The sequence below is a fragment of the Nannospalax galili genome, unplaced genomic scaffold, assembly GCF_000622305.1.
Source record: "Nannospalax galili isolate Female #2095 unplaced genomic scaffold, S.galili_v1.0 scaffold1398, whole genome shotgun sequence".
NCBI lineage: Eukaryota > Metazoa > Chordata > Mammalia > Rodentia > Spalacidae > Nannospalax > Nannospalax galili.
In genome coordinates, this window is record NW_008342016.1 from 365,513 (window position 1) to 392,849 (window position 27,337).

Genomic DNA, 27,337 nt, shown 5'->3' on the forward strand with positions numbered 1-27,337 from the left:
TGCCTAGAGGAAGGATTACAAATCTACTGTAACTACTAGTTAACACTGGAAGTGTCTATTCCATAGATGTAATAATACATTTTACTAGCCAGGCATGGTGACACATGCCTTTAATCCCATATCTCTGAGTTTGAGGCCAGCCTGGTCTACATAGGGAGTTTCAGGCCAGCTGGGGCTACAGGAAGACACCCCCAAATTTTTATTTATTATTATTTTATGTGTACATGTGTATTGCCTGCATGTGTGTAAGTGCACCATATTGTGCAGTGTCCCAGAAAGTCAAAAGGTATTAGCTCCCCTGATACTAGAGTTAAGGACGGTTGTTAGCTGCCATGTGGATGCTGGGTCCTCTGCAAGAGAGCCAGTGCTCTTAACCACTGAGCCATCTCTCCAGCCCCATAATAATACATTTTAGTAATCCATCAACTCATCTTTGTGAGAAGATGTACCCTGGCCAAGCATGGTGGCTAACACAACATGGAGGCAGAGGCAGGAAGACTGTCAAATTCAAGGCCAGCTTTTTTTACATAGCACGTTCCTGGGCAGGTACAGTTACATTACAAGATCCCTTTTTAAAAATAGAAACAAGGGGCTGGAGAGATGACTCAGCAGTTAAGAGCACTGAATGCGCTTGCAGAGGACCTGGGTTAGATCCCCAGCACCCACATGGCAGTTAACAACTGTCCAGAACTCCAGTTTCAGGGGATCTGATGCTCTCTTCTGACCTCCATGAGCACTGCACAACACCAGTGCACTTACATGCATGCAGACAAAACACTCACACATGAAATAAAAATAATAAAAAGATAAAATATTAAAAAACAAACAATAGGCACACGTGGGCACATGCTTGAGTGCATGCACACACTAAATAAATAAATACATTTTAAAAAGAAAAAAGAGGGGGCTGGAGAGATGGCTCAGCAGTTAAGAGCACTGGCTGTTCTTGCAGAAGACCTGGGTTCAATTCCCAGCACCCACATGGCAGTTAACAACTGTCGGTAACTCCAGTCCCAGGGGATCCGACAGCCTCTTCTGACCTCCAAGGGCAATGCATGACACGGGTGCACTTACCTACATGCAAGCAACACACACATACACGTAAAATAAAATCAAATAAATAAAATTTTAAAAAAAGAAAACCAGTTTTCTCCATGATTCAGAATTTACCAACATAATGGGTTACTATCCATAATCCACCAGAAATTTCTTTCCCTCTGCTTCACTGCAGCCCCCCATTATCCCAGCCTCACCCTCAGTATTATCTTTTGGAACTATCTATTTGTCAACATAACTTTTAAATCAATTTACAACACTTCAGTAACAGTAAAAAATACACAATATGTGTGTATGTGTGTGTGTGTGTGTTGCTGAAGATTAAACTTGGGAGCCTTATGTATGCTAGGCAAGTGCTCTACCACTGAGCTACCCCCTAGCTCTCTGTATATCATTTTTTATGATTGCATAGGAATCTACCATTATCTAAAAATAAATTCAATTTAATTTTTAAAAGAGAAAAAATTGACATCAGGTTTTTTTTTTTGGTTTTTTTTTTTTTTTTTTTTTTTTTTTTTTTTTTTTAAAAAAAAAAAAAAAAAAAAAAAAAAAAGAGGACGATAAATCTTTCACTGTGATATATCAAAATAATCTGCCTGCTCAGCCTCTGCCCCAAGTGCTGGGATTAAAGACATGTGCTACCACACCCAACTTGACTTCAACTTTTAAAAAATAGAGGCAGGCAGATCTTTGTGAGTTCAAGGCCAGCCTGGTCTACATAGTGAGTTCCAGGACAGCTGGGGCTACAGGGAGACCGTCTCAAAAAGACAAAAAAATTTTTTTATTTATTATTATGTGTATGAGTGTATTGCCTGCATGTGTGTAAGTGTGCCCGTGTCACACAATGTCCATGGAGGTCAGAAGGCATCAGATCCCTTACGGATGGTTGTTAGCTGCCATGTGGATGCTGAAAATTGAACCTGGATCCTTTGCAAGAGCAGTTTGTGCTCTTAACCACTGAGCCACTTCTCCGGCCCCAGCTTTTCTTTTTAATTTTATTATTATTTCTGTGTACATGATGGGGCGGGAGCAAGCATGCACCACAACCTGCCTGTGGCAGTCAGAAGATAACTTTCAGAAACAGGTTCTCTCCTCCTGGGAATCAAACTCAATCATCAGGTTTGGCAGCTGATCTCTCTCTCTCTCTCTCTCTCTCTCTCTCTCTCTCTCTCTCTCTCTCTCTCTTTGTCTGTCTGTCTCTCACTTTCTCTGTCTCTCCAGGGTTTCACAGTGCATCTCTGTCTGGACTGGAACTCACTATGTAGACCAGATTGGGCTCAAACTCAAGAGGTCCTCATGCCTCTGCCTCCTAAATACTGGTATTAAAGGTGTATACTCTCAGACCCAGCAAGATGTAGCCCAGGTCCTGGTCCTCCTGCCTCAGCCTCTTCAGCATGTCCTACTGGCATGCATCAGCACAACTGACCTTTCCTGTATTTTAAACACCTCTCTTTCTGTTGTCTGCATTCTTTTTTTAAATTTTTAAAAATTTGTTTATGAGTCTTGCACCCGTGTCATGCAATGCCCATTGAGGCCAGAAGAGGGCATTGAGGTTCCTTGGAACTGGAGTTAGAGAAAGTTGTTAGTGGTCACATAGAGGTTGTGATTCCAACCTGGGTCTTCTGCAAGAGGAGCCAGTGCTCTTAATTGCTGCACCATCTCTCCAGTTCCTGCTGTCTGCATTCTATTAGAATTTAGACCAAACAAAAACAATTTTAAGGGATCTGTAGAGATGGCTTAGAGGTTAAGAACACTTAACCTGCTCTTCCATAGGACCCAAGGTTCAGTTTCCAGCACCACATGGCAGCCAACAATCATCCAAAACTCCAGTTCCAGGAGATCGGTGCCCTCTTCTGGCCTCCACAAGCACTGCATGCACATGTTGTACCTAACATACATGCATGCAGGCAAAAACATTCATACACATAAAATAAAAATAAATAAAATCTACAAAAATAGACTCTAGACGAGCTCTTGGCTCCTATCTGATTGGAAATATTAAGAGGAAAATGCACAAAATTCTAGGTTCAAATAACTGAAATGTATGTTTTAAAACAAAACTTTCCTCCAACCTTTTATTAAAAACACTTTTATACCTTTTTTTTTATACATGTGCTCATTATGTAGCTCTAGCTGACCTCACAGAGATCTGCCTGCCTCTGCCTCCTGGATTTAACATTTTTTGTAGTTTCTACTTCTTAAACTTCCATTATCTCCACAATCCACTACAATTTCCCACTTTGATGAGCCTCATCTCATTCTCCGCCATATTCTTCCCCAATATTCTGTCTTACTACACAACCCCCATTGGTCTGGAACTCGCTATGTGGACCAGGCTGGCCTAGATCTCAGAGATTCACTTGCCTCTGCTTCCACAGGGCTGGGATTAAAAGCGTACGCCACCACGCCCAGGCTATTCTTTTTTAAAAAAAAAACAAAAACTGCTTAGATTTCTCGGAGCGTTTCTCTGACCCCCTTGGGAGTTAAGAGACACAAGTGACTCAGAAGGGGGACACAAAATGGGGCTTGGGAATGGAGAAGGAAGGAAAGGTGGGTGTAGATCATTACTTTTTGAGAAGCTTCGAGGGAAACGCAGCAAAAGGTCACACTGGCCTGTATATAAAGCAAGCGTGGCTTTCCCGTTGCGTCACGCGCCGCCCTCCTCCTCTCCCCACCGTGATGCCTCTAGGCAGCAGGCAAGCTGGAGTTCCGGGCTTCTCCACTGGCGAGGTCTAAGACACAAGCTGCTTCCTCCAGTGGCGGATCAAAAAACACTCGGGCGGGCACGGAACCCAGTCGACCGGCACAGGTTGCAGCTGGGTACCCAGCCGCTGGGTGCGCGCGTGCGCGGCGGCTCTTCCGGCGCTGCGGTGAGGGTCGCCTGGGGGAACTGTCCGGACGTCGCACGGGAAGTCGCCTAGCGAGAGGTCGCGCGCCAGTCTCCCAGCAGCCGGTGGCGGGGCAGTGCCTGGGAGGCCTGTGTGCTCCGAGTGCCAAGTCCCCGCGTCCTCTGCGCGCCCCCGCCTGCGCCGACCCTCCAAGTACACGCCGTGGTTAGGAAGGAAGGGTCTGGTTTAGAGAGTTCCCTGCAAGTCCTGTGCGTTAAGCCCGGAGCCCACACTAAAAAGAGAAAATGAAGAAATTAAGGTTTAAGGAACTAGAGAGTCGCCTGCAAGAAGTGGATGGATTCGAAAAACCCAAGTTACTTCTAGAACAGTATCCCACCAGGCCGCACATTGCAGGTAGGGCAGCCGGTTCACCATTCTTCTGGGGTTATTCCTATCCAGTCCACGATGGAAATAGACAGTAATTTGGATAGAATGATTGTCTAGAGAAATTTCACCCTGCGAGGAGTTATGACGTTAAAGAGGTCTTTGACACCCCAACATACCCACATGCCCACCCCAACCACACTATCTTTTACTGTTTGGTTTTCAGAGTACCCATTAGCACTGTCAGGCAGCTTTTTAGTTTCTCTCACCACACTGTAAATTCTTGAGAGCAAGGAATTTGTTAGTCTTGTTCACACCTGAATTTCCAGTGTCTAGAGAGCTTGGTACCAGTTAGGAGTGCACTAAATATTTGCTCAATAAGGATCAATTTCTTTTTCTTTTTTTTAAAAATTTTTTGAGACAGGGCCTCCCTGTAGTCCCAGCTGGGCTGGAACTCACTATGTAGACCAGGCTGGCCTCAGAAAGATCCGCAGCCTCTGCCTCCTCAGTGCTGGGATTAAAGGCATGCACCACTGCGCCCTGCTGATCAGTTTCTTATTGTAATAAATTTCCAGGGCAAAGATGCTTGTGCTAATCTCTCTGCCCTAGACATGCTACTAGAAACTAGAGTACATGTTTATAGAAAGATGAGGATGGATTTCAATTTTTAACAAATTGCCTCTTGTTTAATACCAGAAGAGGGTAGGAGAGAATGAAGACCAACTCAAGTGATACATGTGGTACCAGGATAGTTGAGAAAATTTAGCAAAGTTCATTTGCTGGGAGTACCTGCAAAGGGGGAATCTTTTCCATTTACAAATAGTTGTTTCTGGAAGGATGGCTCAGTGGCTAAGATGACTTGCTGTCCTACCAGAGAACCTAGGTTCAATTCCCAGCACCCACTTGGTGGCTAATAATGATCTGTAACTCCAGTTCCAGGGGAGCCAACACCCTCTTCTGGCCTCTGTGGGCATTGCATGCATGTGGTTCACTTACCTTAGGCAAAACACTCATACACATAAAATATTTTTTAAAACCAAAGTTATCGCTAAGCTACCAATAAAATTCATGGAGAATATATACACATATATGGGTTTAAAGCCACAATAATGGTCATGGCTCCAACCAAAGATTTGCATTAAACTTTTTAAGGCCAGTTTTCTCTATTACATATTTAGTGTGTGTGTATGTGTTCCTGTATCTGTACATGTTAAGGGCAGAGGTTGACGTCAGGTGTTTTCCTTAATTGCTCTCCACCTAAAATTTGAGTGGGTGGGGGGGTTGGGGTTGAGACGGGGTCTTACTATAGCCCCAGCTGGCCTGGAACTGGCTATGTAGACCAAGTTGGCCTCCTTCTGCCTCCAAGTGCTGGGATTAAAGGCACACACCCAGCTCCACCTAGTTTTTTGAGATGGGGGTCTCTCACTATACCTATGGTTTATCAGTTCATCTAGACTGACTAACCAGCAAGACTCAGAGTTCCTCCTGTCTCTGCTGCCTCCCTAGCACTGGGTTTATAAGCATGTGTTGCCACACCTGGCTTTTTACATCGGTGCTGGGGATCTGAACTCAGGTCCTGATACTTACAGGGCAAGCCTTTTACAGAGACCCCATTTTAACAATTTAGAAATGACTTCTTACAGTCTTCTGGCTGTAGGATTTTGTTGTGAAATCTAATTTTTTAAAAAATTAGTTCCTAACCAGGAGGGGTTGTGCATGCCTTTAATCCCAGCACTTGGGAGGCAGAGGTAGGCAGATCCCTGTGAGTTCAAGGCCAGCCTGGTCTACGTAGTGAGTTCCAGGACAGCTGGGGCTACAGGGAGACCCTGTCTCAAAAAGACAGGGGAGTTGTTCTCTATCCGTTCCAAGTATTGTGGTTTTTCTTGGAACAGGGCCCAGGGCTGGGTCAGTCCTATGGAGGTTTTATCCAAGATGGAGTCACTCAGGTCTCTCATTCCCCCCTCTGACTAGTACCTTGGGGACCCAATCATGGGCGCTCCCTCATCTCATGTTGTTTTTATCACCCAGACTCTGGAAGGACTGGTAGTGGGTTCACATTACCATTAGCTGGATAGCTCTTAGCCACTCTTTTATAAAAGCTACCAATTTATTTAAAATGTAAGGCCCAAAAGTTAAGAGCGTAATCAGAATGAGGAGGGGTCCAAGTAAGGTTGAAAACAAAGTGGTCAACCAAGGGGAGCTATTGAACCAGGATTCAAACCATCCTTGTTTAGCCCTATATTTGTTCTCTCTTTGAGCCAGACTTTTTCTCACCTTGGCCAGGGATTCTTTGACAACCCCAGAGTGATCTACATATAAACAGCACTTCCTTAAGGGCAGCACAGAGGCCTCCCTGCTGCAAGAACAACAGGTCTAGGCCTCTCCTGCAGAACCATTTCTGCCAAGGAGGTTAGGGATTCTTGTAGATGGGAAATAGACTTTTTTGAGTTCTGGATGTCCATGTCTATTGTGGCTCTAAGGCTATGGTAGTTTTGGCTTTGTAAGGTTAAGGCTGAAATTTCTATACCTGCTCCTGCCGGTCCTAATCCCAGAACGGATAGGGTGATGGCAGTAACAACTTCTCTTTCCTGATGATTCCGGTGAAGGGGTCCTTGCCAGGTCAGGGCCCTATTTATATCCTGGTCTGAGTGATAAATAATTCTAGGGAATTAGTTGTACTAGAACACAAAAATCTGATGATTAAGAACTTTAGAATGGACACATGGGGTTAATCCTGAAGTACATGCCCACCATCCTTGATCTGGTGGTAGCAAGTACGAGTTACTGGCCAGCACTGGAAGAGTCTGCTTGCATAGGGCAGTGTACTCATGAGGGGGCATGCCTATACATAACCCTCATCCTGAAACATCTTGTAGCGTAAGCCTGATTCCTTCCTGCTGAGCCCATCTACAGCTGCCTTAGTCCGGCACTAGGGTGGAGTTTCCTACAATCCCCTCATAGTATGGGGGCCTTGATGAATAACATAACCAGCATGATGAGGTAAGGTCTGGCCTGGTATCATTGAGTACCTGGTAAGTCTGGACCATTAGTGACCAAAGGGGGTCAGTGTCGCCTATAGGAAGGCCATGGCTGTCAGAATAACCATTATTTGAGGGGGCCACTGTGGTTGACAAGATTGATTCTGGGGTAACCTTGAAAACAGCACCTGGTCCCAAGGGGACTGAATGGGTCTGGTACTGAGGAACTCTTACTTTCAATTGAATAGAGAATAAAGTTCCTGGATCTGGTTCAGTCCAACCCACATAGTCTTATTCCCCAAATTTTTTTCACTTCCCAGCCGGTGGCTCTCTTTCCTTCTTCAGTAAAACTAATATTGAGCCTTCCATTTTTATGAGGATTAGTGAGTGTCAGTTTTTCCCACATTACCTTAATAAGATCTCCTCCCTGAGGCATCCATCATATGTGTCCCGTTGTTTTACAGCCCCATCGAGTGCAGTAAGTAGCGCTATCCTCTCCACACCTGTTTCTCTGGGACTTGTATTTTGGAGTTCCAGGCCCTGGGCAAACATAGAACTGGCCTGGTTTTCTGTATGGTCCTGGAGAGTTAGTTAGAGCATGAGGATGTGCGCCTCCCTTAGGATTGAAATAAAAGAAAGCATCTAAACGGGAGTGCAGAGTTGGGAACCAAGTAGCTGGAGGCGCTACTTGGGAGATCTGAAACAATATATTACCTCCTATTACATCTTGGAGGACCCAAGTCAAGATTCATAGGTTGATGCGGGCTTCCTGGAGCAGGAGCAGCTATCATGGGGAACAGAGTATATACAGTCAACAGTTTGAAAATCGGGTGAGCTTTAGCTTGAGTGGATTGTTGGGGTCCTTTGAAACTCTCGATCCTGAAGCTGGGGGTTTGTAGTCCTCTACGGCGAATGGGTCAGCTGGGTGTACATGTGTGTGGTGTATCCATGATGCTACACCATCCATTTTGAGGGCTGTGGGAGTGGTCAGTAGGATGACATAGGGTCCCTTCCACTGTGGCTCAAGGATCCTTGCCAGTGCCTCTTAACATAGACCCAGTCACTGAGTCAATAGCGATGAGGTTCTGAAGGGGGTCCTGTCTCATAAAGAGCACGTAGTTTAAGCTATAATCTTTTCTGCCTGGAGGTTAGGAATAATGGGAGGGGGCATTCCAAACATGATCTCAAAGGGGGTTAATCCCATCTGGTAAGGGGAGTTACGTACTCGATAGAGGGCGAATGGAAGGAGAGTCACCCAGTCACCGCCAGTCTCTAAGGTCAATTTAATTAAGGTCTCTTTTAGAGTTCTATTTATTCTCTCTACCTGTCCTGAATTCTGGGGTCTATAAGCACAATGTAGTTTCCAATCAATCCCCAGAACTGTGGCCAGACTCTGACTTATCTTGGACACTCTTGGACACAAAAGCTGGTCCATTATCTGACCCTATCATCTGTGGAAAGCCATACCTGGGTGCGGGGCCTTCCCCCCCACTCCCGCAAGCAGCAGGATGAGGGCCGAGGAGAGGCAAGTGCGCTGCCGTCCTAACCCTCCGTTCCCGGGGCACCACCAAGGAGGCAGGGAGTCTGTCTTGCAGGATCTCATTTATTAAGCAGCAGGCAGGTGTTTATATACATTTGTGAGTATTGGGTGTTTTGCCCCCCATCCTCCCCCGAGATGTGATTGGTCATAGTTATAAGTCCACCAATTAGCATTTTAGGTTTTTGTTTCCCCGATCAGTTAAGTTTCCATTTTTTATCTCCCTCTGCCCACATGGCAGGGCCAGGGGCAGGAATCTCCTCCCCCCAGCGGGGTGTGGTTTTTCTTCCTCATAGCAGGTCCAGGTGTTGAGATGAGATACAGGAGTTGGTGGGGGCCCACCAACGGTCTTTTAAAGCTGGTCCAGCTGCTTCTTTTGGCCTTTTTTCCCTCTGCCTTCTGCCTCAGGCCCCTGCACTGGGGAGGATGTCTTCCAACAGCTTTTTTGCCACCATTTGAGCTGTTTCATGTTTAGTAGGGAAGGCTTCAGTCCATCCTGAAAAAGTATCTACAAAGACTAGCAAGTAACGGTATCCATACCTGCCAGGTTTTATCTCAGTGAAATACATTTTCCAATAGGCTCCAGGTTTTTCTCCCTCGAAGTCTGATTCCTGGGTTTCTAATATTTGGCACCGCATTAGTGAGTTGGCAAACTTTACAGCCATTCACAATGTCTTTAAATAATTAGCATCCTTGATTTTTACTTTGGCATGTCAAATTAAGTCCTGCGTCCTCTTGATGCCCATGTGGGATTTTTCCAGGAGGATCAGCTTCCCTTCTGCTGACCTCCACCATCCTTCCAGGCATTGGGTCCTCAGCAGTCTCTTTATCCATTTTAGGTCCTCCCCAGTGTATCTGGGCTTTTCAGGGAGGTTTGGGTCACCTGTGTCAATTAGTGTGGTGACCAAAATTGAGTCAATTTGGAGGGCAGCCTATTTAGCCGCCTGATCCACTTGATTGTTTCCTTGGGAAATAGGATCATCCCCTTTTTGATGACCCGGGCAGTGGATAATTGCCAATTTCTTTGGCAGCCAGAGAGCCTTCAGCAATGTTAGGATTTCCTCTTTATTTTTGACAGTCCTTTTCTCTGCCGTTAATAAGCCCCATTCCCGATATATTGCCCCATGAACATGTGTGGTGGCAAAGGCATATCAGCTGTCTGTATACACATTAAGCTTTTTGTCCTTTTCCAATACCAGCGTCTTAGGGCAGTAAGTTCAGCCTTTTGGGCCGAAGTGCCAGTGGGCAGAGGCTCTGCCCAAATGATGCTGGTTAATGATACTACAGCCGCCCCTGCACACCTGGCAAGAGTGTGGCTGGATTCAGGGCAACTGGTACCTGGAAGGTGATTCTAGCAGGATTAAGAAGTAATACCTGATAATGGGTTATACGGGAATTACTTAGCCATCTGTCCGGAGGCTGCTTTAAAACTCCTTCAATTGCATGTGGTGTGGTGATTGTCAAGTTCTGGCCCAAAGTCAGTTTGTCAGCATCTTTTACCAGTAGTGCTTCTTTGAGTATATAGCCCAAGTATTGGACCTGTTGTTTGCATACTTGGGCCTTTTTAGCAGAGGCCTGATAGCCCAGGCTTCCCAACGTCTGTAGCAGGCATTCTGTGCTGTCCATGCAAACCTCTTGGCTGTCTGCCACCACAAGTAGGTCATCCACATACTGCAAGAGACTCCTTTCCCCAATGTTGTCTGTCTCAGACCCCTCCGCCGGTCCTCTGGATCTGCAGTGGCAGCCAGCAGAATCCTTGCCAGGTCCTTGTTCTGCCTTTTTTCTGCCTTTATCTGTTTTTTTTTTTTTTTCCTCTGCACTATCCCTATTATTGTACACTTTCTTGGCCACAGTTATTAAATCCCTTAAGCTCTTTTTACCCAGTCTCTCTACTCTTTGGAGTTTTTCTTTATATCCAGAGCCGACTGGTTAACAAAAGCCATGGCCACTGCCACTACATTATCTTTGGGCCTCCGGGTCTAATGGCGTGTACCTGCAGAAGGCATCCGTTATTTGCCCCAAGAATGCAGCTGGGCTTTCATTTAGTTCCTAATATCGTATACCTGTGCCAAATTAGTTAGCCTAAGAGCAGCCACTTTGAGACCTGCCAACAGAGCCAGGAGGTAAACCAGAAGCCTCCCCTTACCTTCTGCAGTATTATAATCCCAATCAGGCCGGATCAGTGGATAGGCAGCATCAATCAGTGTTGGGTCAGTAGTAGGGACACCAGTATTGCCAGGAATTAACTTCCTGGCTTCTGTTTGGATACGTTCCCTTTCTTCTGTGGTAAACAGGACCTGTAATAATTGATGACAATCATCCCAAGTGGGTTGGTGTGTGAATAAGACAGTTTCTAATAAATTAATAAGCTCCTTAGGATTTTCAGAAAAGGGAGCATTCTGGGTTCTCCAGTTGTAAAGGTCACTAGTGGCAAATGGCCAACAGTTATCAGGCTGGTTGCCAGCCTCATCCATGGGGCCGGTGATTCTGAGGGGTAGAACAGTAGAGTCTGGACCCTCCGGTGTTGCTGCCCTTCTACTAGTCCCCTGAGCTGGTCCCCCCTGTGCCTGTGAAGAAACTGATACCAGGGGTGCCAGTTCTGGAGGGGGTACCTCCTGTGGAAGAGGTGGATAAGGAGGGGGAGGAAAAAGTAGATCTTTTTCTGTGCTTCCCTGTAAGACAGGGTACAGTGACAGTACTGATGGTTTGGTTTCAGGTTTAGGTGCTTTCTGGGTTGTCATTTTCCATTCTGCAGCCATTAGCACCTCAGTTTTCTGTAAAGGAAGAAAAGACTTGACCCAAGGAGGGGGGTTATTAACTAAATCTCCCCAGACCATTACGTATGATATTTGATACAAGTATCCCATATGTGGTTGAAGAATAATTTTCTCAACTGCTTTAAGGACAGCAGGATCAAAGGTTCCCTCCGAGGGCCATCCCACGTTGAAAGTGGGCCATTCAGACCTGCAGAAAGTAATTAGTTTATTCTTCCTGACAACAACAGAGAGGTTATGGGCTCGAGTCTTAACCTCTCCAAAATGTGTAAGAACCAGGTCCAGGGGTTAGAAGGAGTCTGTTCCATTGCATCTGTCTTAGTCACAGAGAAATAGACAACCAAAGACAAAACAGAGAGTCAGAAAGACACACAGAAAGCCAAGTAACAAATTCCCCTGCTCATGCAGAAGAAAAACTGAAAGTAGGACAGCGGCAAACTGCCATGCCACAGGAGTGACCCACCTTGTCCTTTCACAGGAATCAACCGAGTCCGGGGCCCTCCGTCCCCTCTGCCGAGGTCTGGAATGTCTTCCAGACCTCTGTGGTCACGGTCATCTAGCACGTCCGCTCCAACTGCTCCTGACCACACTGTTCACAGGTTTGCCTCGAGTCTCAGAACAAAAGCTAGGACAGACACAGACAGGTACAACTAGAAACAGACACTTACTGGCCAGCCAAGAACCCTCTGGTTCGGGGGTCCTTGGGGGGGGGTCTTGGGGATCCCGGATGAGCCCCCAAGATGTTGTGCCCAGTTCGAGAGACCCCAAAGACCACCAAGGAGCCGACCGATGCAAATACACAAGGGTTCTTTTATTGTTACAAGCTTAAGCTTGGGTCCACTCTGTCACCGACTCAGTGGATCTCAGATGTGAGACCCCTTGCTTTGGGAGACAGAGGTTTTTATAGGTTTATTTCAGCAAGTTCAGCAAGTAGGGGAGGAGGGGGTCTTCAGCCTGGCATCTGATTGGTTGCAGCTCAGTGCCAAACCATAAACTGCTGGCTTCAGGAAATCTGAAAAGATACCTGGACTTTTAGTACTTTCCTGTCCCTGGTTAATTGACCATTGGTGGGGGAGTTGTTCTCTATCCATTCCAAGTATTGTGGTTTTTCTTGGAACAGGGCCCAGGGCTGGGTCAGTTCTATGGAGGTTTTATCCAAGATGGAGTCACTCAGGTCTCTCAGTTTCAAAGTCTCTAATACCTACAACAATAATCAAGGTAACAGTAAGTCTGAGATATCCCTGTAATTGTTTTAATAAAAGTTTTGGATCCTCGGGCATATGTGATGGTCAGTAGCGTTTGCTGATTTCAGATATGCACAAGGAAAAATTGGTGGTATTATTCATGCTTAACCTCCTGTGTATCTAAGAGCCTTGTGTTTGAAATTTTCTGACCTTGGCCACTTCCACTCTGATCATCATTTCTGTTATCAGGTCTCAGGTCTCTACATGTATCAATAGATAATGTCTAAGACCATATTGTGGGTGTTGAAGTTGGTTGGTATTCTGGTAGTAAATTTCTTGAAAAAAGCTCTCTGCTCCTTAATTTTTTAAGTTACATTTATTTATTTGTGTGTCAGGATGTGCACATACCACAGTACTCCAGTGGAAGTCAAAGGACAACTTTTGGGACTTAGTTCTCTTTCTTCCACCATAAGGGTCCTGGGGATTGAAGTCTGGTTGTCAGGCTTGTTACCAAGTGCCTTTACCCACAGAGCCATCTCACCAGCTACTGTGCCTTTTTATTATTAGTGTTTATTTGACATTAATGATGCCTAGATTTATAGACTTCACAAGTCAGTAAATTTTTGTATTTTATTTCTATTATTATTATTATTATTATTTTGTTTTTTTGGTCTTTTTGAAACAGGGTCTCCCTGTAGCCCCAGCTGTCCTGGAACTCACTATGTAGACCAGGCTGGCCTTGAACTCACAGAGATCCACCTGCCTCTGCCTCTCAAGTGCGGGGACTACAGGCATGCACCACCATGTCCAGATCTATTAATTTTTTAAAATGGGGGGAGCATATGCATCATGAAACATGTGTGGTGTCCAGACAATTTACAGGATTGGTTCTGTCCTTCCACCATGTGGATCCTGGGGATCAAACTCAAGGCCTTGTGTTTAGAGACAAGGACTTTTCCTGCCAAGCCATCACACCGATGCTATTTTGTGTGTGTGTATTGTGAGTGTGCACATGCCACGGCATGTGTGTGAAGGTCAGAGGACAACTCAGGTGTTGGTTTTGTCCTTCCACCATGAGTGCTGGGGCTTGAACTCAGGTCATTAGGCTTGTGTGGCAAGTGCTTTTGCCCACAGAGAGCCATGTCACCAGCCCCAGCTCAGTAAAATTTCAAAATGGAGATTGATACTGGGTTACTACATTTATATTTTGACAAAGAAGGATATATGTTAAAATAATATTTCAAAAAAATATTTCAGCATCAAAGGAAAAGACCATATATCTGTTTATTCATGTGAGTAGAGCAGTGTTTTGAATCGGCTAAAGATGGGTAAAAACATCCTGACTTTTTTCTCATTTTACTTAAGAGATTGGTCATAGTTTTGTCACTCTTGGCAATGTCAGCAGGGACTAGCATTTGGGAACCACTGATGTTTCTTGCCCTCCTTTGTTGTGCCTCTTCCTATATAACAAGTTATTACGCCTTATATTTTAAATATAACCTGGCTTTCGATGCAGGGGATAATTATTTTAGTCATTTGCAATGGATTTTAATAATGCACTTGCTAACTTACTCACTGTTCTTCTTTATATATATATATAATTTTTTTTAGCATGCATGCTCTATACAATCCATAACACATATGATGACATTGAAAATAAAGTGGTTGCAGATCTAGGATGTGGCTGTGGAGTACTTAGCATTGGAACTGCAATGTTAGGAGCAGGGTAAGTGATCCAGTTTTGATAATTGAATACTTTTTGAATAGGCAGATCAAAAAATTTATAAGAAAAATGACAACACATTTTTATTCCCCCTTTATACAAACCTAAGTTTCCAATTCCTGCCAGACTGGGAAGCCAGACTATTGAAAAACAACACTTGACAGGGGTGGTGGCACAGGCCTTTAATCCCAGCACTGGGGAGGCAGAGATAAGTGAATCTCTGTGAGTTTGAGGTAAGACTGGTCTACATAGTAAGTCAGTGCTACATAGGGATATTCTGTTCCTAAAAACCCCATGAGGTGGTATACACCTTTAATCCCCATACTTGGGAGGCAGAGGCAGGTGGATCTTAATGAGATTGAGGCCAGCCTGGTCTACATAGTGAGTTCCAGGCCAGCTGGGCTACAGGGAGACCCTATCTCAAAACAAAAACCAAAAAAAGAAAAACAACACTCTAATTTTGTCAAATGGGCTGAAAAATACAATAAAATACTTTTGTTTTGACTGGGAGCCCATAAATTCTCTTTTATGTATATTTTGTATTATAGGTTGTGTATTGGATTTGACATAGATGAAGATGCACTGGAAATATTTAATAGGAATGTGGAAGAATTTGAGTTAACAAATGTTGATATGATTCAGTGTGATGTGTACTCATTATCAAATAGAATGCCCAAGTCATTTGATACAGTAATTATGAACCCTCCCTTTGGAACCAAAAACAATAAAGGTTAGTAAAAAAAAAAAAAAAAAGGTATATTTGTAGAACAAATTTTAAAAATCATTTCAAGCCAGGCATGGTGGTACACGTCTTTAATACCAGCACTTGGGAGGTAGAGGCAGGTGGATCTCTGTGAGTTCAAGGCCAGCCTGGTCTACATAGTGAGTTCCAGCCCAGCTGGGGCTACAGAGAGACCCTGTCTCAAAAAGACCAAAAAAAAAAAAAAAAAAACCCACTTTGAAGTAATGATTTTAGAGTGTGGGAAAAAAATGCTACTTAATCCTATTCATTTAATCTACTTTGATAAGAAATGCATAATGGGAACTTTCTTTTTCACTCTTCACAGGGATGGATATGGCTTTTCTAAAGACTGCTTTGGAAATGGCAAGAACAGCAGTATATTCATTACACAAATCCTCAACTAGAGAAGTAAGCTCAAATCATAATATTGCCATCTTTATTATTACATTTATTGATTGATGGTGTGTGTGGGTATGTATGCATGTGCCATGGCAAGTGTGTGGTCTGAGGACAACCTGCAGGATTTGGTTCTCTTCCACTATGTGGGTCCTAGGGATTGAACTCAGAACTCAAATTGTCAGGTTTAGCAGCAAGGACCCACTGAGCCATCATACCAACCAATAATACTGTCATTTTAAAATTCATGAGTTTCGGGGGCTGGAGATGGCTCAGCAGTTAAATTTACATTACCCTATTTTTTAACCAAACAGTGTAATTTTGGTCTTTGTTTCCTTTTTTAAGAAACACTTTGAAAGCAGGGTGTGGCATTGCAGGCCTATAGTCCCAGCACTCGGGAGGCAGATACAGATGGATCTCTATGAGTTCAAGGCCAGTTTGGTATTGCTCCAGGGAGACTCTGTCTCAAAAAAAAAAAATTAACAAAATATATTCAGACAGACCTTTTGACAGTAAAGGGACCATAACTCAGAAGCAGAGAAGCCTGATGGGCTCTTGTTTGCCTGAGTCCTAGTTAATTCATGCCTTTTGTCCCAGTGCCACCATGCAACCCCAAGTACTTGAGGCAGGGATTAAGGGTTGGATGTTTCTGTTGTTTTAGATTTTAATGAGTTAAATTTTTTTTTTTTAATTTAAGTGTATGAGTATTCTTAACTGCTGAGCCATCCATTCTTTATGTGTTTGAGTGTTTTGCCTGCTTATATGTAAATATACCAAGTGTACCTTGTGCCCAGAGGCCAGTGTCAGATCCTCTGAACTGGAGTAAACAACGGGTCACCACCTGTGTGCTGGAAACTGAACCTGGGTCCTCTGCAAGAGTAGCCAGTGTTCTTAACCACTGAGCCATCTCTCATCATTTATAACCCTTTTAAAAGTATAAAATTGGGACTGGAGAGGTGGCTCAGCAGTTAAGAGCACTGACTGTTCTTGCAGAGGACCCGGGTTCAATTTCCAGCACCCACATGGCGGCTACAAACCGTCCTTAACTCCAGTTCCAGGGGAATCTGACACCTTCTTCTGACCAATGAAAATAATAAAAATAATTTTAAAAGCATAAAACTGCGCCGGGCGTGGTGGCACACGCCTTTAATCCCAGCACTCGGGAGGCAGAGGCAGGCGGATCTCTGTGAGTTCAAGGCCAGCCTCGTCTACATAGTGAGTTCCAGGACAGCTGGGGCTACAGGGAGACCCTGTCTCAAAAAGACCAAAAAAAAAGAAAAAAAAAAAGGTAGTTGACCATGAACTTGAGCTAGTAAGCAGTCTTTTACTTCATTTCCTTCCTCCAGGTTCTTTCTGCCTTGAGTTCTTCCCCTAATGATAGACTGCAACCTATAAGCTTAAAAAAAAAAAAAAGTATAAAGTTGCTTGGTGGTACATGTCTGTAATCCCAGCACTGGGAAGATGGAGGCAAGAGGATCCAAAATTCAAGGTCATCTTCAAATACAAAGGATGTTCCAGGCCAACCTGGACACAAGAGTCCCTGTCTCACAAAACCTTAGTATTTGTTCCCCATACCATAAACCAGATATGGTAGTGAAGTGCTTAGGGGATAAACGTAGGAGGATTAGAAGTTCTAGGTGATCTGCAACTACACAGGGAGTTCAAGGCCAGCCTGGGATAAATGCTCAGGAAGTAGGTGAGATAGCTTACTAGATAGAGGTGTTTTGCTGCCAAGCCTGATGACCTAAGTTCAATCCCTGTATTCCAGTTTCATTTCTGTTACTATGATAAAATATTCTGACAAAAAGCACCTTACAGAAGAAAGGACTTGAGGTCACAATTCCAGGTTACTGTCCATCAGAGCAGTGAAGCCAAGACAAGAACTTGAAGCAACCAGAGTCAAGAGCCCAAGAGAAAAAAAAAAAAATGTATGCATACAAGTCAGTGCTCAGCTTACTCTGTATAGTCCAGGGTCCAAACCCAGGGAATGGTGCCACTCACAGTGGTTCTTCCCATATCAATTAACATAATCAAAACAATCCTCTACATGCCCACAGGCCAGCCTACTGTAGAAACTCATTGAGATTCTCTTCCCAGGTGGTTCTGTTTTGTTTTGGTTTTTTGAGATGGTCTCCCTGTAGCCTCAGCTGGCCTTCAACTCAACAGAGATCCACCTGCCTTTGCACTTGGAGTGCTGGGACTAAAGGCATGTGCCACCACTCCCAGCTCTCCAGGTGGTTCATGTGTCAAGTTGACAATTAAAATTAATCATCCAGAACCCAAGTAGTGGAAGGAGAGAACCAACTCCCCAAAAGTTGTCCTCTGACTTCACATGCACACACATACACATACCTATCCTCAATAAGTAAATGTTTTTTAAAAGTAGGGGTTGGAAATAGCTCAGTAATTAAGAGCACTTCCTGCTCCTGCAGAGGACCCAGTTTCAGTTCCCAGTACCCATATAGTGGCTTAAAACCATCTGTGTCTCCAGGCATCCAACACTGTCTTCTGGCCTCCACTGGCACCCTTGTGGTGCATATACATACATGCAGGCACTCATCTAGTGTGTTCTAGGCCCACTTCTCAAAAACCAAAACCCACAAAACCAAAAAGTGAATGTGTAAAATCAAGAGCTAAAATGAAATACACTGGGGCTAGAGAGATGGCTCAGCAGTTAAGAGCACTGACTGCTCTTGCAGAGGACCTGGGTTCGAGTCCCAGCACCCACATGGAGGCTCCGAACAATCCTTAACTCCAATTCCAAGGGAATCTGAAGCCCTCTTCTGACCTTGGTGGCATTGCACGACACAGGTGCACTCACATACATGCAGGCAATACACTCATACACATAAAATTTTTTTAAAAAATACACTACACACACGTACACAAAGGGTTTTTTTTTTTTTTTTTGAAGCAGGGTCTCCCTGTAGCCCCAGCTGTCCTGGAACTCACTATGTAGACCAGGCTGGCCTTGAACTCACAGAGATCCACCTGCCTCTGCCTCCCAAGTGCTGGGACTACAGGCGTGCACCACCATGCCCAGCTACAAAGGGTTTATTTTTATGAGACAGGGTCTCACACTATTTAGCTGAGGCTGGCCTTGAAATTAGGATTTCTAGCCAGTGAGTTAGCTCAGCAGGTAAAACAGCTAGCTGCCAAGCCTGACATCTATGTTTGGTTCCAGGAATCCACAGCTGGCCTCTGACTTCTACACAAGTGGTACCAGCACACCCTCCTTCAAAACCCCACTCACACAAATAAAAATGAACACTAAAAATATAAAAGTCAAAGGCTCAGGGATCATTGTAGGAGACAGTGGAAAGACTCTAAGAGCCAGAGGTGGTAGATGATCACAAAGCAGCAGTTATCCAGATAGGTGGGCAGTCACGCCTATGAACTCACAGCAGTGGTGACAGCATGCACAGGTCCCATGTAAGCTCAAGCCAGACAAAATTCTAGCATAGACTTGGGGAAGTAGTTAAGAAATCCCAACCCTTGCTGGGTGTAGTGGCACGAGCCTTTAATCCCAGCACTCAGGAGGCAGAGGCAGGCAGATCTCTGAGTTCGAGGCCAGCTACGGCTACAAGACCCTGACTCAAAAAGACCAAAAAAAGAAACCCCAACCCTATCTGAGGAACTACAGGCAATGGATGGCTGCCAGAAGGGGGAGAATCAATCTCTTTTTTTGAGACAGGGTCTCCCTGTATCCCCAGCTGTCCTGGAACTCACTATGTAGACAAGGCTGGCTTTGAACTCAGAGATCCACCTGCCTCTGCAGGGTGAGTGTCTTGGTTGACCAAGCTCCAGTGGATGAACCACACCAAAGGGCATTTGGGGACACAAATATGACTCTACAGGCATACCCCCACACATGAAATTGGGTGGGGAGTTGTAAGGGAGAGGTGCAGATAGGGGAGGGATCTAAATACAACAAATTCATTATATGAAAAATCAATTTAAAAAATTAAAAATCACTTCCTGCTTCACACACACATTTTTGGTTTTTTGCTTGAGTCAGGGTCTCAATATGGCTTTGAACTAGTGACTGAGATTGACCTTGAATTCCTGATTCTCCTCCCTCCACTTCCTCAGTGCTGAGGCTACAGCCATAGGCCAGCACGCCTAGCTTTATGCAAGCACTCTACCAACAGAGCTACATCTGACTACATGTGACTATTATGTATACTTATGGTTGACAATATTTTACATGTTGGCAAAGCAACAGAGTATAGGGTATCTGCTGACGAATACTGTCCTTCGGTTTATGGAAGCAGACTCACTCAGCAAAAACAAAGATTGGTAAAGAATGAAGAACCAGTTGTAACCATATAACCTTCTTCCAGTGGAAAACAGGACACAATTCCTCAAGCATGAAATGACAGCAAATTGGAATACTGTCAACCAGAGAAACTCATTAAAGATTCAGTGCCCATGATTTTTATTGGACACTGAAATAAGCATCCTCCTTAGACATATCAAAATCTCATACAACCAAAAGCAAGACAGGTATTCAGCATAAACAAGGTATAATGAGGCACTCTTATCAATGGGGTAAAGGGTAGAAACTCCCAAAATCTAAGTTCCTATGCTCCAGCCAAGGGCTCAACTTGCAAGCAGGCCTTCCTGAGGATATGTAGTCAGTACAACTTGCTATAACATAAACTATCTAGCTGCTACAATCCATACATATGCATTTTTTTTTTTTAAAGGTAAACAGCAAAATCAAGTTATATGCGGTTGGCTCATACCTGAGGAATCTGAGGCAGGAGTTAGAAGCCAGCCTAGGTTGCATGAGTTCTATACAGCCTAAGCCACAGTGTAAAAATCCTGACAGAAAACTGAATAAATAAGCACACCTTTAATCACAGCATTCAGGAAGCAGAGGCAGGCAGATCTCTGTAAGATTGAGGCCAGCCTGGTCTACATAGCAGTGAGTTCCAGGCCAGTTGGAGCTACAGGAAGATCCCGTGACAAAAAAACCCCAAAAGGATAAAAAAGAAAAATTAATAAGTCATTGCTAAACTAAAATGTTAAGTCTTCAAAAATTATGTGCTGCCTGCTCAGTTCCAGGGAACACGCTCTTCTGGCTTCTTCAGTATGCACCAGGAGTACTTCCATACATGTAGTCAAAACATTCATAACACATAATATAAGCTAAATCTTATGAGGAGGTTGTTTTTTGAGACAGGACCTTACCATGTAGCCCTGGCTGGCCTGGAACTTGCTATATAAACCAGACTGGCCTTGCATTTAAATGGATCTGCCTGTCTCTGCCTTCTGAGTGCTATGATTAAAGATGTGTGCCACCACATTCAGCCTAATTGTAATCAACTCATGAAACTTTTTTATATTTAGCATATTCAAAAGAAAGCTGCAGAATGGAAAATCAAGATAGAAATTATTGCAGGTAAGATAAACCTCAACCTTAATTACCTAAAAGGCCAATATGCATTTACCCAACTAAAAAACAAAATTTTTTTTTGGTCTTTTTTGAGATAGGGTCTCCCTGTAGCCCTAGCTGTCCTGGAACTCACTGTGTAGATCAGGCTGGCCTTGTACTCCTAGAGAGCCACCTGCCTCTGCCTCCCAAGTGCTGGGATTAAAGGTGTGCACCACCATACCCGGCTCAACCAAAATTTTTTAAAAGATAGGTTCTTACTATGAAGCCTTGGCTGGCCTCTTGCCTCTCAAGTACTGGGATTAAAATTATTTACTACCATGCCCAGCCTCCCAACAAAATTTTTGTACTAGTGCTAAAAAATATATATGAGTGGTAGTGCACTAGAAATGCAGTAAATGTAAGGTAAACATTTATCAAGGTTTACCTGTGTCTGTCCCAGTTTACCAATGGAGTTAAAAACAGGCTTGGAGTTGGTGTGAAATCCACTCTTGGAAAATGCAGTCAGTCTGCTTGAGACACAATTGAACAACACTGAACTTTTCCTTTCTGGTGGCAGACAGAATATGATACCTTTTTCTTTTTTTTACTGAACTGGGTATATCGGCCAAACATCACATAAGGAAAAACAGAAGCTAGATATAATCCTAGTCATTTTGAAACTTGAAATAAAAAGTGCAACGAAGGCTGAGGACACCATAGACTACTTGCTTAGCATGCACAAGGCCCTGGGTTCAGTCTCCAGCACAAGGGTGAAGAAAGCAAAAATGTTCAGTTCTTACACAATAAACTTACCATGAATCATCCTTGTGTTAGAGCATCTACTTTAATTGTTCATAAAGATCTGTTGCTTTTCCTATTATATTAAGTCATCACTTATGCAACTGATACTACAGAGTGCAATATGGAACACTTTGAAAAAGTCCCAAAGGCATACTAAGCCAGAGCCTTGGTACTCCACATGTGGTCTTCATAACATCAGTTTTTAACGCTGATGGAACCTATACAGTCAAAATTATGGGCTCCACTGAGATTTCAACAGGATTCGTAAGTGATTTGATAATACATTACAATTAGAAAGCCCATAGGTTTCAAATATGTTAGAAGATAGAAGGACGGGAATCAGCTACCTATCCTTCCTAACACTGATCAATAATAAAGGAAGGGCCTGGTGTGGTGGCACGCACCTTTAATCCAAGCAATCCCAGCACTCCAGAGGCAGAGGCAGGTGGATCTCTATGAGTTTGAGGACAGCCTGGTCTACATAGTTGAGTTCCAGGCTAGCTGGAGCTACAGGGAGACCCTGTCTCAAAAATACCGAAATAATAATAATAAAGGAAAGAAAATGAAAATGAAAAATGGGCTTTCATCTGAAGAGCTTATTTTAAGAATTAGAGACTTACTATCATTACTAAAACCCAGACAGGAAAACTTTGAAATAAGCATTGTTATTATGAAATTAAGCAAGCTATTGAAATGTCCTATCATTTTCATAGAACGTTTTTCACTTAATTCTTCACTGTTCCCTATAACTTAAAATTGCCACTTGTTACTTGTGGTCATTATTTGCGGATATATCCGAAGTGACAAATGTAAAATGTTAGGCCTACCAGCATATATTTTAACGGTGGCAAATGTATATTTACCTTTAGATGGCTTTTGTTTTACAGAGCTTCGATATGACCTGCCAGCATCATACAGTTTTCATAAAAAGAAATCAGTAAGTCTCCAAATTCTGGCCTGTATACATTCAGTATTGAATAGCTTTGCAGTAGTCCCTTCCACTCTTAGCTAGTTGCCTGGATAAACAGAAAGCCTAAGGTTGGATAAATTGTGGGAAGGGCCCATACACAACAGCCAATATTCTAGTTGAAGTTCTTCATCAAAAGTTTTAGGAGCACAAAAGGAAAAAATACTATTTGCTATTTTTATATAGTATATATTTTACAAGTTTGTACTAATACATTCTCATATTACAAAGGCAATTAAGAGGAAGAACTTTCCTTTTCATATTTCAATCATCCGAACACAAACAGAACTATACATTTTAAAAAATTTTCATTTGGGTAACAACAAAAAGACAAGTATAACAACAAAAAAATTTTTCCTTTTATACAGGTGGACATCGAAGTGGACCTAATTCGGTTTTCTTTTTAAAAGCTTCCAGAGACAAAAAGCAGCTTAAAATCTAACTAAGATGAATAAAAATGTTGTTTACTAAACTACTTGTCTCTAGCACCATTTTCTCTTTTCTTATGTTTGGATGCAGGTTCTTCTCTGTCTCTTCCTTCTCGTCCCCTTTTCATTGGTCCTATACAACAAATAATAATTTTTGTTAAATTCAATGCAAGCACTCCTCTAAACACTGAGTACAAGTACCAATAACAGCTTTTTAAAAAATTAGTAATAATTTCTCTTCATGAAATTAAGGTCTTTTCCTTGAGTAGACACTATGATCTCTAAGATTACCTTTCAAACACCCTCACTTGTGAAACAGCATAAAGAAAACTGTAATAATATATGAATGTTATTTATAAAGAAGTTAAAAAACTACATCTCTGTTCTCTCTGGCAAAGAATGCCTTATAGAGTACAATTTTCTCATGAGAATATCAAAGGACTTGGGAAAAACTTACCTGAACCACGACGGTCATCATCATCAAATCTTGTTCTCCTTCCCTGAAACTGTACTCTTCCTTTAGCAGACCCAGGATGGGCAGCTCTATTTCCCTTTCCTTTACCTTTAAATCTGCGACCTATAGAGAAGCATAATTGAGAATTTAGTAAAAAAAAAAAAAAAAAAGTGTACACTGACTAAACTTTTTACTCAAGGAAAAATGAGAATGACCTTTTGACTTCCATTTGTTTAGGGATTCTTGCTGATCCTCTATGATTTTTTTTAATGCCTCTCTTTCCACGTGTCCTTCTAGCACTTTCCAAGTGACTTTTTTGTTCCTTAATTGTAGGTTACCATTATTTGCATTTCTGGCTTTATCCAGTGCTTCCTTAGCTTTATCTTTAAAAAGAATTATTCCCTACACATCAAGGAGAGAAAATGAAAGTTGCACTCTTAGTCTGTAGTCTTTGCTCAAAGCAGTTTTCCCCAATTAACATGTTAGTATTTTCAAAGAATCTTACTGAATATTAGAAAAAGAATGCTTTAAAAATAAACTTCAATTACTGATACCAAGTTATTTATAGTATTCAAAAAAATACCAGGTATCACATCGAGTAAAACGACTAAGAACAAGAAGTAAATGACCAAGCAGGAACTATATTAATCAACACAATTTAAAAACTGCTTTCTTTTTAAGTATTAAAAAAATAAAAACTTTCCCCAGTTATTTTCTAAACGATAACATTCTTTAGTGTTTTAAACTGATTGATAAAAAAGGTATGTTTCCAAACCTCCTTTGCTCCTCTGACAAAGTCAATCCATTTTATTTCACCATGATTTGAGAAAAGGATGTGTAAATCTTCTCTACAGGTCTGGTCATCTAAGTCACCCGAAAACTTGAGTAAGCATCCAATTTTTCCTTCTAGAGATCTCTATGAAAATATACAAGGCCATCAAAAGATTTCTTAAGAGCAACCTGACCAAAATGACTCAAACCACTCTATACCTATATAAGGAAAGAAACTTAAATGGTATTTGAATACAGTTTGACAGTGTATTTTCCTTTGCCATCCTGTTTTATAATGGCTGGATTTTAGTTTATTTAATTCCTTCCATAAGTGATACTTAGTCATAAATACATTAAGTCTGGTTATTAAAAGTAATTAATAATCACAGTATTTGTGTATCACTCTAATGCAATGATGCTGATAGATTTCCTTATATATTTTAATGTCATGGAAATATAAGTGGTATACTTAAGCATAGGCACCATGGGGATTGTGGGTCAATCCCAGGCATGACACACATTTTCATACTTTAAAAATGTGCCTCAGAGCGCTTCCTGTTCTTACAGAGGACCCAAATTCAGTTCTGGCATCCACATAGGGCAGCTTACATTGCCTGTGACTCCAGAGCCAATGGATCCAACACCCTCTTCTGGCCTCCAATGATACCTGCACTTGTGTGCACATACATATACACAATGAAAAATAATCCCAGCACTGAGGCTGGCCTAAATAGACAATTCCAGGCCAGCCAGAGTTACATGGTAAGACCCTGTGTCAAAAAATAAAAGCCAGGCATGGTGGCATAAACCTTTAATCCCAGCACTTGGGAGACAGGCAGGAGGATCTCTAAGATTGAACAAGGCCAGTCTGGGCTACATATTTCATTCCAGGCCAACAGGAAGTACAGGGAACCCTGTCTCAAAAAAACCAAACAACCAAAACAAAACAAAACCATAATAAAAAAAAAAATGATTATAGGGCCAACCAGATGGCTTAGGAGGTACAGGCACTTGCTGCCAAGCCTGATGATCTTCTGAGTTCAATACCCAGGACCAATGGTGGAAAGAGAACTGATACCTACAAGTTGTCCTCTGACCTCCAGACAAATACACTGGTTTACATGCACACACGTATGAAATAAATAAAAACTTTAAAAAAGTTATTCTGACTTACCATTTCAGCACCTCCTGACTTATGTCTTCCTTCATGTTCTCTAAAAATAAATGTGTTTAATTATAATGTGTTTACCACGAAACCACTTTATAACCAAAGCCAGTCCTTAAAATTCTGATTATTCAATACCAAACTATACAGCAACATGGATTCCAGATTATCAAGGTAGCTTTAGCCTAAAGTCTCACTCCCAATACAGAAAGACCTGTTACCACTCATTTCAAAACTCACCAGCTCTTCTTAAGAGCCACTACTCCTAAATTTCTCAAAGCTTAAGAAATTCTCAAGGCACAATGAATTCAATAAACTTACTGTTTAGCTTTTAATTTGGCTTCCACTTTGCTTTGCTTTCTTTCCTCATTTTTTTTTGCAAAGTAGTCTTCCCTGAAGAACACAGAACACAGAGGCTAAGATCATGAGAACAAAGGTTAAGACTGAAAATTATTTTTTGAATGGCTGAAGACTTGACAATGCGAATACTATCATACACATTTAACTTTTTTTTTATTAAAAAAAATTAATTTTTAGAGGCTAGAGAGATGGCTCAGTGGTAAGAGCACTGGGAGCTCTTGCAGAGAACCCAGGTTCAATTCTCAGTATCCACATAGTGGCTAACAGCCCCTTATAACTTCAGTTCCAGGGGATCCACTGCCACCTTCTGTCCTCCATGGGTACTGTATGCCATGGGTGCACTTACATAATGCAGGAAAATGCACTCATATACATAGAATAAAAAATAGAATATTTGCCAGGCATGGTGGTGCATGCCTGCAGTCCCAGCACTCAGGAGGCAGAGGCAGGCAGATCTCTGTGAGTTCAAGGCCAGCCTGGTCTACATAGTAAGTTCCAGGACAGCTTGGGGCTACAGGGAGACCCTGTGTCAAAAAGACCAAAATAAATAAATAAAATTAAAAAAAGTATAGTATCTAAACCCCATTAAAGCAAAATAGTTAATGTAATTTCAAACAACAATTTAGACATTTAATATACCACACATTTATAAAAGTCAACAAAAAGGTATCTTGTCAATAATTAGAATGAGACCTGAAATTTTTATACTTCTTTTTGAGACAAGGTCTCCCTGTAGCCTCAGCTGGCCTAGAACTCACTATGTACACCAGGCTGGCCTCAATCTTACAGTCTTACAGTCTGCCTGCCTGTGCCTCCCGAGTGCTGGGGTTAAAGGCATGCACCACCAAGTCCACCTTCTGAAATTTTATACTTTATGAAATAATAAAGCAAAGAAATTTAAACTACTAAATATAATCTGAGAGGCAGTTAAACAAACCAACCCAAAATTTAAGAACACAATCCTCTGAAAACGATCAATCCACAGCAAATACTTATTACATACCAAATGCTATTAAGTGTTAACTAAGTCCCACCACAATGTCACATCGCTCCATAACTTAGAAATCTTGAGATCCACTCTAAAGCCCTTCCTTGACCTCTACAGCTTAGTTTGTAAGCACACGTATGCTTAGGTGGTTTTAGTGGTTCTACTCCCCTCACCATACACACATTTTCAAGATGCCAGTAACTTTTTTTTTTCAGTCAGTGCCTAAAAAATGTTATGATTCAGTTCTAGCACATTGATCCCAACAATGAAAATGCTTAAGTTAAATAAACACCTAAGTTAAAGATGGCACAATTTCATTCCTATATAAAAACAGACAAATATTAACCAAGCCTAGCTGTGTTCAGGACTTTATGAATTCTCTCTCTCTCTCTCTCTCTCTCTCTCTCTCTCTCTCTCTCTC

General features: G+C 42.5%; 2 protein-coding genes across 4 annotated transcripts in view; one reads left to right on the top strand and one right to left on the bottom strand.

The window, feature by feature from the left end:
• The first annotated feature begins 3,590 nt into the window (after positions 1 to 3,590).
• Positions 3,591 to 23,222, top strand: Mettl5 (methyltransferase like 5). 2 transcript variants are annotated; one of them, XM_008837796.2, is made up of 7 exons: positions 3,610 to 4,298; positions 14,353 to 14,467; positions 15,013 to 15,194; positions 15,532 to 15,614; positions 20,958 to 21,009; positions 22,671 to 22,720; positions 23,119 to 23,222. In XM_008837796.2, the coding sequence occupies exons 1-7, from the start codon at positions 4,190 to 4,192 to the stop codon at positions 23,155 to 23,157; spliced, it is 630 nt and encodes a 209-aa protein (XP_008836018.1). In that variant the 5' UTR covers positions 3,610 to 4,189; the 3' UTR covers positions 23,158 to 23,222. The 2 variants fall into 2 exon arrangements, with proteins under 2 accessions (XP_017654780.1, XP_008836018.1); XM_017799291.2 differs by lacking the exon at positions 20,958 to 21,009 and having other exon boundaries at positions 3,591 to 4,298.
• Positions 22,919 to 27,337, bottom strand: part of Ssb (small RNA binding exonuclease protection factor La) — a 13,051-nt gene continuing 8,632 nt past the window's right edge. For both annotated transcript variants that reach the window (XM_008837794.3, XM_008837795.3), the window contains exons 7-12: positions 25,890 to 25,961; positions 25,578 to 25,617; positions 24,408 to 24,548; positions 23,848 to 24,034; positions 23,636 to 23,755; positions 22,919 to 23,311 (exon numbers count right to left, since the gene is read on the bottom strand). In XM_008837794.3, the coding sequence (XP_008836016.1) occupies positions 23,223 to 23,311; positions 23,636 to 23,755; positions 23,848 to 24,034; positions 24,408 to 24,548; positions 25,578 to 25,617; positions 25,890 to 25,961 (649 nt within the window). In that variant the 3' untranslated portion in view covers positions 22,919 to 23,222. The remainder of the gene's footprint in view (positions 23,312 to 23,635; positions 23,756 to 23,847; positions 24,035 to 24,407; positions 24,549 to 25,577; positions 25,618 to 25,889; positions 25,962 to 27,337) is intronic.

Excerpts from the sequence above, each read along its gene's own strand:
- Mettl5 (XM_008837796.2), top strand. The coding sequence starts at position 4,190 with ATGAAGAAATTAAGGTTTAAGGAACTAGAGAGTCGCCTGCAAGAAGTG. Across the intron at positions 15,615-20,957 it reads ACAAATCCTCAACTAGAGAA|CATATTCAAAAGAAAGCTGC; the intron begins GTAAGCTCAAAT and ends TTTTATATTTAG. Across the intron at positions 22,721-23,118 it reads GTTTTCATAAAAAGAAATCA|GTGGACATCGAAGTGGACCT; the intron begins GTAAGTCTCCAA and ends CCTTTTATACAG.